An 11,353-nucleotide genomic window follows, 5' to 3' on the forward strand; every position below is an offset into this window, starting at 1 on the left:
CCATCAGCAAGTAGGCTTGTTCCTCAGCTACCCATCCCTCTATCTTCTAGTAAGATAGAGCAGTTGTTTGTCACATGCAGTTCATGCAATGAAAGACAGTGATTGAAATGTTGAAGGGTGTGTACCTTCAGACCTTATGAAGCAAAGGAGGACTTATGTGATTTCTGCCAGTCTGAGTCTCTTTCTCATAAAGCTCATATAAAAGAGAGTTTGTAAGAACAGAGCTGGGTTCCCTATTGATGGAGTTTTCTATTCTCACAGATTTCCGAAGTTGAGAATGCTGGCTAGAAATGACTCCTTAGTGCCTGAATTTATTCTTGCTGGGTTAACAGACCATCCAGAGCTCCAGCAGCCCCTCTCTTACCTGTTTCTAATGATCTACTTTGTCACCATGGTGGGCAACCTGGGCTCGATCATTCTTATTGGTCTAAATTCTCACCTCCACACCCCCATGTACTATTTATTCTTCAACCATCCTTCATTGATCTCTGCTGCTCCTCTGTTTTCACCCCCCAGATGCTGATGAACTTTGTGTTCAGGAAGAATATCATCTCCTATGTTGGGTGCATGACTCAGCTGTTTTTCTTTCTCTTTTTTGTCATCTCTGAGTGCTATATGTTGACCTCAATGGCCTATGATCTCTATGTGGCCATCTGTACTCCATTGCTATATAAGGTCACCATATCCCATAAGGTCTGTTTGGTGCTATCTTTGGCTGCATATGTGATGGGGTTTACTGGAGCCTCTGCCCACACAGGGTGCATGCTTAGACTAACCTTCTGCAATGTTAATATCAACCGTTATTTGTGTGACATCCTCCCACTCCTCCAAGTCTCTTGCACCAGCACTTATGTCAGTGAGGTGGTAGTTCTCATTGTTGTGGGTATTAATATCACAGTACCCAGTTTCACCATCCTAGTTTCTTACATCTTCATCCTTACTAACATTCTTCATATCAAATCCGCTCAGGGAAGATCGAAAGCCTTCAGCAACTGTAGCTCCCACATCGTTGCTCTTTCTGGTTTTTTTTGGTTCAACAGCATTCATGTACCTTAAATATTCTTCTCCTGGATCTATGGAGCAGGGAAAAGTTTCTTCTGTTTTTTTATACTAATGTGAGACCCATGCTCAGTCCTCTGATTTAGTTTGAGGAACAAAGATGTCAGAGTTGCATTGAGGAAATCTCTGTTTAAAATTCAGAGGAGAAACATGTTCTAATTACAAACAACAATAATGTAAAGACATTCAATTTTTATTGTCTTTCAAGATGATATTTGTTCATAACTGTGTTTCTTCTACACATTGTGTTATATGTGGTATAATAGACTTGTCTCATCACTTTCCTTATAGCTTGTCTCACTTTTCCTACTTATCTCTTGCACCTTGTACCAGTTTCCTAAATAACTAGTAGCATCTTTATAAAAGGAAAATATGAACCGATTTTTTTCATACTATCTTTGTCTCCTGGGCTATTCCTAATCTGGACAAATATGGTGAGTTTCATAAATACATAAAGTTAGAATTAGAGCTTGCTGTTCTAGACACAGAAGTGCCCAAACACTGCAGAATAATTATCTTTTAAAACAATATTGTTCTTGGTATAGGAAGAAGGATTCAAAGAAATGTCTTCATTGCAAATTGCATATATAGCTTAAAGTAGGATCAGGTCCTTCTGATGTTATCATTTTGTTCTATTTTTCATACCACTTTTCCTTTTATTATTATTACTTTTCTTTTTCCCTTTGAAAATGGCCAAATCTGTTTTACATGCCACCTGCTTCTGAGAACCTCTATAAGGAAAATGCCTTTAAAATTGAAGAGAATACATATAACTCCACCATTTATTGCCAAACATGGCATTAAGAGAGGATGATTAGAAGAATAATACATATGTATCTCAGGATCCCAGTAAGCATAATGGGTGGTTTATTATAAAATTTGTGTTTATTACTCTCTAAAATGACACCAGATATTTTGAAAAAAGCACATGGTTTTACTGTCAATTTTGTTTTTTATCACTTTAGGAAAATACTACACATGGTGTTAGGAGAAACATTTTAGCCATGTTTCACTTATCCAGTGAAGTATCATGAAAAAAGTTGTGTATTAATATAGTAAACCATATTCCTAGCAACATTTTTTGAACTTACTTAAACCTCGTCTCACCAGTAAGACAATAAATATATTTACCTAGATGCTTCTCCCTATAATTTCCCTATTTCTCCAATGCTTTTCCCATTCATATATTTAGAGTATCAAATATAGTGGTAGGTCACAAATATTCTTGTTGAATTGGATTATTTTGTTGAATAATCACAATAATAAATTTAATGTTGGAAATAATAATTAATAAAATATAGTAATAAATGACAATAACAAAAAATAAGTCAGAAAGAACTTTGGGGTATAATTTCTTTTGAGGAGTAAAGTGTGGCAACCATAGAGAGGTGCTGCTAACTTCCTTTCAGTAGAGCCACCTGTGGGGAGCATCATTGACTGTCTATAGCCAATATTCCTTTGAATCCACCATAGTGTTCATGCAGAGTCCATGCTTACTCTAAGATGGCCTCAGCCAACGGCTTAGCATGGTGGGTCATACCGGACCTGGTCAATTTCTGTGTAACATGGATCTCTTCTGATAGGCAGTCTTTGTTTAGGGACTTCCTATCATCCTATTTGAGATTTTTTTGAACCGCACTGTGGTCTGAGGTTTTCCTACCCAATCCTTTCTTCTCTCTCTCCTTTCGTAGGTATCACACTTTCATCCTGGTCTGAAGGCTTTCTCACTGACTCCCACTCATTCCCATTTTATCCTTCACAGGCACTTACCACAATAAATGTCTTGGAAGTCTAATCATTTCTTAGCATCTGTTTCTTGGAGAACTCTAAAATGACATAGAGGACTTAACACTAACTGATTTTAAACCTTAGTTTTAGGATATGGTAATCAAGACAGATTGGTTTTGTTATAAATATAGATAAATCCATGGGACACAATAGAATATTCAGAAACAGATCCTCACTTATATAGTTGATTGATTTTTAACTGAGCAACTGTGTAAATCTGTAAGTAAAGAAAAATCATTCTAAGCAATTGATGCTGGAAATACTAACTACTCATGAGGAAAACAATGAACTTTGACCTCTACCTCACATCATACACAAAAATTAATTTTAAATAGATCAAAACTATACACATGAAACTTTAACATAAACCTTCTAGAAGAAAACATAGAAAAGTATGTTAGTGTAGGCACAGATTTCTTAAACATATTCTGGAAAGCACTAAGTCTAAAAGAAAAAAAAGAGAAAATGAGTTTCATTTAAATTAGAGCATCTGTTTATCAAAAAAATATTTATAGGCAAGACACAGACTGGAAGAATATTTGCAAAACATATATTTGATAAAGGTATTGTATCCAGAATATATAACAACTTAATTAAAATGTATCTCAGTGATAAAAAGATCATATCATATATTGGCAAATGATTTGAAAGACACATCCCAAACGAACATATGTAAATAGACAATAAGCACCTGGAAATGTGCCTAACTTGGTACACCCCCTTTATGTATAGTGAATAGCTGAACAACAGTTCCTTAACAGCTGTAGTGTCCTCCCTCACTTTATTGCTCAGACTTTGCCCCTTGAGTGGCTCAAGCACTTGTCAGGTCTTCTTCTTGGTCTCCCTCCATGTTGGGCCTTGCACCCTCTTGGAACCTCTATTACAGAGATCCAAGCACCAGCTGTGGGGCATCTCCAAACCCTCCATTAATCCAAGCACCAATCCTATAGAGCTTCTCCTCTGAGATTCTAGAATCTGGTTATGCTTCTTATTCTTTCTGTTTGTTCTATCAGTTCTGGGTAGCTATTTTTTATAGGTTATTAGTCTTTATGTTTTCTCTGCTTCATCTGTTGCTCTTTCCTCCTTGCAATGTCTATATATACAATTATCTTTTTTTTTTTTTTTTTTTTGCGGTACGTGGGCCTCTCACTGTTGTGGCCTCTTCCGTTGCGGAGCACAGGCTCCAGACGTGCAGGCTCAGTGGCCATGGCTCACGGGCCCAGCCGCTCCACGGCATGTGGGATCCTCCCAGACCAGGGCACAAACCCGTGTCCCCTGCATCGGCAGGCAGACTCTCAACCACTGCGCCACCAGGGAAGCCCTGAAACAGGGAACACATTTTATGTGATTTTGTTGGACTGACTTGCCCATCTCACAAGATATATCCTGTCTAATTAGCACATGCCAAACCCTGATGACAGTGATTTGTCATAAATAGTCATTTGACTACAGTCTTTTCTGCCAAAATTATTTAAACAAACTTTTCTACTTGTAGTTACTGAATTAGTAAGATTAAATCTAGGGATTCTAGTACTCCTGTTTTCACTACATGGGGAGAGTTCATCTAAGGTTAAAATGTAGTAGAACCAAGCAGACAAAAGGCGTGGAGAGAGACACACCTCGATGAATTGTTGGCCCTGTCCAGCCAAATAAAAGGCCATGTATATTCATGACTTACCAGTTTCACACACTTTTTGGGATTATGTTGGTTTATGTAGGCAAAATATAGTTGCAGGCATGACACATGCCTTGTAGTCTGAATGTGATATCCAATTTCCCAGCACACTCTGCTGGCAGTATGAGTCAGTAAAATGCCTGGCTCGGTCTGTGAATCAACAGACTTACTTTACAAGTTGACTTTATATTCTTTTGATCAACATGGCAAAAATGATCATTTAAAATTATTAAAATCACAACTCATATAAAACTAAAATGATTAAAAATTCAATTGTAGTGTTTTAAAAATAACTATAATTATAAAATTTGAAGTAAAAATTATTTCAATATATCAAGCATTTTTAAAACACCTTTAGGATATTTGGAAGTATTATGTCCATAACTTGATGAATTTCTTGAAGATATGGGTAGATATGGCTTTATTATCTTTCTGTATATGCTTCATAAATACAATTTTAATTGGGAAAAAAGTTTGGTTTCTTCATGCGGAATCCCCAGATGAATTCACATTAAAGGCATCGAGCCTAGAGTATATCCTAGACAGATGCTCTCGGAAGGGTAAGAATAGAATGTGTATGACGTGATGGCATATACCATACTTTGGCCAGCATCAAGAATGGTCAGACAAGTGAGGCACTCACTGGCCTATTTCAACAGCCCAACCAAAAAGGCACTCCACCACCTGCTCACCAGCTACAGCAGCCACATGCAGAGGGGACAGTGCCTATGGTGGACCAGAGTCCCACAGGGCTGCTGGGGGAGTCTGTTTCAGGTGCCCAGGAGCACAGTGCTTGGCCTGTGGTGGATGCCAGGCAAGGAGTCCTGATGTTCGCAGCTCCAGGCAGATGCCCTAGTCTCTGGCTCCCCATTTCACATACTTCTGTCCATCTCCAGCCAATTTATCCTTTTCGTGACATCTAAACTAGTTGAAGTGTGATTGCTCTAAGAATGCACAAGCCTTCTGCAAATTGGGTTTCTCTGTTATTTTGAAATATTTGAAATGAAAAAGCGAAATTAGTTCCAAATTTGTTGAACATTAAATTTGTCAGTAAAAAAAAATAACTCACATTATTTAAATATGATTTCAACGGCAAAGTTTTAAATGGTGGTAAGAATGATCTAAACTCTACCACTTATGCATACAGAATTTCTCATTGATGATTATAAAAGAAATCGGAGATATAGTCATTAAAAATTCTTGCTCAAGAATTGCAAATAACAAAGCCTGTTAACAAAGAAATTATATTCCAGAAGCAAGTACCAATTTTCATTTAGAATTATGAGTATATTTTATTTGGGAATGTTATTTAATAAAAAATGATAAATCTCATTTAAGAGATATTTTTGATGTTTGAATAATTTACATTATCATAGTAGGTAATGAATATAACAAGTTTTCTGATTTTACCATCAAATATATCCTGAAAACTTCATAATACATACATTTGCAATTTAATAAATAATGCAAAATTTATGTAATCACAAACCAGTTCATAAAATAGAATATTGTAGAATATTTTATTCAGTATTTTTAGCTGTTTTGAGTGGGTGGTAGACCCAATAGCCTAGCCCAACAATACCAGAAATGACAGTTGTTAAATAGCTTATTTAGTCAACTTTGTTCTCAAATTAGATTAGGTGGTAAGGGGGCATTCACTGTATATTGATACTTTAGGTGGATGTCTTCAGCTGTTATTTCTTCAAATATTTTTCTACCACTCCTCCTCTCTGCTGTCTGGGACTCCAATTACATACATATGAGGTTACTCCAATTACATAATATGATGTCTTAGGGCTCACTGATGCTCTGTTCATTCTTTTCTAGGCTTTTTTTGTTGTCTCTGGATATCATTTTGGTTACTTTCTATCGCTATTCTTTAAGTTCACTCATCGTTTCTTCTGATGTGGTGTTAACTCTATTCAACACATTTATTTATTTATTTATTTATTTTTTTCAACACATTTATTTTTACATAAATTTTTTATTTTAGAATTATTTTAGATTTATAGAATTGTTAATATATAGAGTTACTATATATTTCATATCTTGTTCCTCTTGCTATCTTACATTAGTGTGATACATATGTCACAGTTAGTGAACCAATATTGATAATTATTGTTAAAGTCCATACTTTATCCAGATTTTCTTAGTTTTTACCTAATGTCCCTTTTCTATCCTAGGATCCCATTCGGGATACCACATTGCATTGATTAGTCATGTCTCATTGGGTTCCTCTTGGCTGTCACATTTTCTCAGACTTCCCATGTTTTGGATAACTTTGACAGTTTTGAAGAGTATTAGGTATTTTGTAGAATATCCCTCAATTGGGATTTCTAATGTTTTTCTCATGATTATTTTTGGATTATGTATTTTTTTGGATTTGGTGTATTTTTCATTTCACACGTTGTATTTTTCAGATCAAGGATGTCAATGTGGGCCTTGTCATGCCTTGACATTTTTTTCTTAAATATATACAATATATTAATAACAGCTTTTTTTCTTGTCTGCTAATTTTAAAATATGTATTTTCAGTATGTTTCTACAGATTGAGGTTTTTCCTCATTGTGGATTGAATTTTCCTGCTTTTTGCATGCCAAGTTTTAAGCTAGTTTTTAGTTGGATTTCCTGTTATTTTAAACATGAAATGTTGCCATATTTTTAAACTGAAATTACTCATTTGTAAATTTTTTATAAGAAAGAAAAAAGAGATTGAAGCTTGGCTGTCACTATTGGTGATAGAAACACAAACACACTGTAATAGTTGGCAGGGCTCATGGAGCACAAGCTTAAATGGGAAGTGATTAATGTCCCAGTTGTATCTGATTATTTTTTTTCTCGGTTTTCTTTCTTTATGTCAACTTCATTAAATTTCCCCAGGTTGGAGACATGGATTCAATATAAATCAGAATATTTTTTTATGGAAACACCCAAGCCCAATCCTGTGTAAGACTACTGACCCATCTGGTCCAGTATTAAGCCTCTAAGGTTGGTATGGAAATGTGTGGATTGGCCTACCCATACTGATAGTAGATATTAGAGATGTGTTACAAAAACACAGACTAGTTTTCCATCGTAAGTCTTGAGAGATCTACTGAACAATATACTGTTTAAACTACTGAGCTGTATAAATTTTTACACAAATAAATTTTCCTTATAAAGTTTTATAAAAACATTTCAAATTATATTTTATGAGGCCTAGTTTACATATAGTAATATATACAAATATGAGGTCTACAGCTTGATGACTTTTTACCTCAGTATAAATTCATTTAATCACCACCCAGAAAAAGATACAGAACATTTCCATGACCCCAGAAATTCCCTTATGTCACTTTCTAGTCAATAGACAAATCCCATGCACAAGTTGAGGTAACCATTGCTCTCATTTCTATTATTTTAGAGTAATTTTGCCTGTTCTTTAAAATCTTATAATAAAATCATACTGTTTATACTCTTTTGAGTCTTCCATCTTCATTCAACCTAATGATTTTTGTATCTCAACCATATTGGTGCATGTATCAGAACATTGTTTTATGAGAAATATCACATTGAATGTATTTTCTACAATTTCCTTATCCTCTTATTGATGGAAATTTGGCTATTGAAATAAAACCTCAGTGAACATTCTTGTACAAGTATTTTTTTTGACATTTGCACTAATTTCTCTGTATATGTGATAGCCGTGGAATGTCTGGATCAGATGCTACATATGGTGCAACTTTATTAGAAAATACCAATTTGTTTTCCAAAGTAGCTATATAATTTTACTCTTCTAACAGCAGTGTATGAAAGTTCCAGGTGTTCCACATCCACATGTTCACTTGGTATAGACAGTCATTAATTTTAGCCATTCTAGTGTGAATGCAGTGGTATCTCATTATAATTTTAATTTGCATTTTCCTTAGGACAAAGGATGTTGAGATACATTTTTTCAAATTTATTAATATTTGAGCCTGTATGCTTCTTGGAATGATAACTTTAAACCGTTTTTAAATACACATTGGAAAAAAAGAAATACAATTGTCTGTGTTCTCAGATGACATGATTGTCTCTGTAGACAGTCCCTCAAAATTGACAGCAACAACTACAAAACAAACAAATGAACAAAAAAAAACCTCTTGGAACTAATAAGTAGCTAGAGGAGAGTCACAGGATACAAAGTTAACATACAAAGGTTAATAGATTTCCTATATACCAGGTACTGGATGATTGGAATTTGTAATGAAAAACTCAATACTATTCATATTGTCACCCCACCCCTACCCTCCAAAACGAAGAAATACTTTGTTCTAAGTCTAACAAAATATATAAAGGATCTATATGTGGAAAACTACAAAACTCTAATAAAAGTAATAAAAAACCTAAATAAATGGAAAAATACTCCATGTTTGTGGATTAGAAGACTCAATTATGTTAAGATGACAATTCTTCTTAACTTCATCTGTATCGTCAATGTGATCCCAATCAAAATCCCAGCAAGTTTTTGTGGATATCAACAAATTGATTCTAAAGTTTATATGGAAAGGGAAAAGACCCAAAATATCAAATACAATACTGAAGGAGAACAAAGTTGTAGGACAGATACTGTCCAACTTCAGGACTCACTATAAAACTACAGTAATCAAGTCAGTGTGGTAGTGATGAAAGAAAAGACAATGGATCAGAAGAGAGAACCTGACGTTGACCTATAAAATATAGTCAACTGATCTTTGACAAAAGAGCAAAGGCAATCAATGGAATAATGGTAGTCTTCTTCACAAATGATGCTAGAAAAATCAGATGCCCATTTGCAAAAACATGAATTTAGACACAGACTTTACATCTTTCAAAAACAAACAAACAGGGCTTCCCTGGTGGCACAGTGGTTGAGAATCTGCCTGCCAATGCAGGGGACACGGATTTGAGCCTGGTCTGGGACAATCCCACATGCCGTGGAGCAACTAGGCCCGTGAGCCACAACTACTGAGCCTGCACGTCTGGAGCCTGTGCTCCACAACAAGAGAGGCTGCGATAGTGAGAGGCCCATGCACCACGATGAAGAGTGGCCCCTGCTTGCCGCAACTAGAGAAAGCCCTCACACAGAAACGAAGACGCAACACAGCCAAAAATAAAAATAAATTAATTAATTAAAAAAAAAGAGTAGAGGCTTCTTCCTTCAACTCTACCATGGTGTTATCCATTGATACCTCTTATTTCTTTTTCTTGTGGGATTGCTGGGGCTAGGACTTCCAATTCTGTGTTAAATAGAAGTTGCAAGACTGGCATCCTTGTATGGTTCCTGAATTTAGAGGAAAGCCTTTCAGCTTTTCACCATTAACTATGATGTTAGATGTGGATTTGTCATAAATGGCCTTTATTATGTTGAGATACATTCCCTCAATACCCACTTTGCTAAGTGTTTTTTATCATGACTGGATGTTGAATTTTGTCAAATGTTTTTTCTGTCTATTGAGATGATTGTGTGATTTTTATTCTTCCTTTTCTTAATGTGGTTTATCACATTGATTGGTGAATGCTGAACCATCCTTGTGACTAGAAAAAATCCAACTTGATTATGGTGTATGATCCTTTTTATATATTGTTGGATTTGGTTTGCTAATATTTTGTTGAGAAGAACATCATCTCTTTACAGGATTGTCTATGGTATTACAATTAAGAAGTTTAGCCAGATTTAAACTAAGTCTGACTTAAGGGGCCCGTTCTTTTAACCATTTTGCTACAACACGTCTTTACAGAGGTGAAATTCATAAGCATGGACAGTGCTATAGCTATGATACACTATTTCACTAATGCAATCCCAGAGGCTCTAGGAAAGTGCTAGTAAAGGCAAGTGATCATGCCCCAGATGTTCCTTATTTAGAACTGTGCATAGACACCAGGAGATGATGAAGAAAGTACCTCTGTACCTCTGTATCTCTGTTTCTTATACCTTGATTCTTTTCAAGATCCTTCACATACCATCAGATAAAGGTTGGCCCAAAGCCTTCAGCACTGTGGCTCCCACATAATAACAGTTGGTCTATTCTATAGATTGGGGCTGCTCATTCATGTCAAGCCATCATTTGCTGGGTCTGTGGGTCAGGGGAAATTTTTCTCAGTGTTTCAAGCCAATGTAGTACCCATGTTGAACCCTCTCATTTATAGCCTCAGGAACAAGGATGTCAAAATTGCTCTGAAGAAAACCCTGAAGAGAATTACAAACTGAGCTGAACCATTTATACCTCCATTTTTGTGGCTTTCCCTTCTCCTCCTGCTCCACTTTATCTTCTTCCTACTATTCTTTTTCTTTTTTTTTCTTCATTTGTCTTTCTAAATTCTTCTTGGCAGGATTTCTTCTCTAATTTCTTTTCTTTTCTTTTCTTGCCACATGATGTAACCCCATGGGCCTATTCTTGGACTACAGGGTCATTCTCAGCCCTTAGTAACCCTATACCAGTTGGAGACAATGGGCCAATAACCTTTCCCATCTAAGGATAACACTACTTACTTCTTTTCTTGTGTCTTTCCCATCCAAGGTAAGCCATGGAGGGGTATGCTGTCTAACCAATTTTTTTCTTCTTGGTTTCATTACATAGCACCCTTTCCTGTTTCAATGATTTATTACTTACAATTTCATAAAACAGAGAAGGAATGACAAAAATTGTGGGTATGGTAAACTTGTAAATATTTCCAGAATTTTTCAGAGTTCTTTTATTAATTACTCTTATTCTAGATTTTCAGTATGCATATATATAGCAACTGAATACTTTGTTAAACTAAGCTTCTTTATTCTTGAGCTTGCTTGAGAATGTATCAGCTACACTATTCTGCTCACCTTTCACAATCCAC

At 35.6% G+C, this 11,353-nt stretch overlaps 1 protein-coding gene across 1 annotated transcript; it reads left to right on the plus strand.

Moving 5' to 3' along the window:
- Window positions 1-277: 277 nt before the first annotated feature.
- On the plus strand, window positions 278-11,101 carry LOC308620399 (olfactory receptor 8B3-like; the record flags this gene model as incomplete). Its single annotated transcript, XM_081239928.1, is given in 4 exon segments — window positions 278-470; window positions 473-1,020; window positions 1,022-1,084; window positions 10,608-11,101. Coding segments are annotated over 4 exon segments (927 nt in total). The 3' UTR covers window positions 10,731-11,101.
- Window positions 11,102-11,353: the final 252 nt, after the last annotated feature.

This window comes from Mesoplodon bidens (genome assembly GCF_964165515.1).
Source record: "Mesoplodon bidens genome assembly, chromosome: 7".
Classification (NCBI taxonomy): domain Eukaryota; kingdom Metazoa; phylum Chordata; class Mammalia; order Artiodactyla; family Ziphiidae; genus Mesoplodon; species Mesoplodon bidens.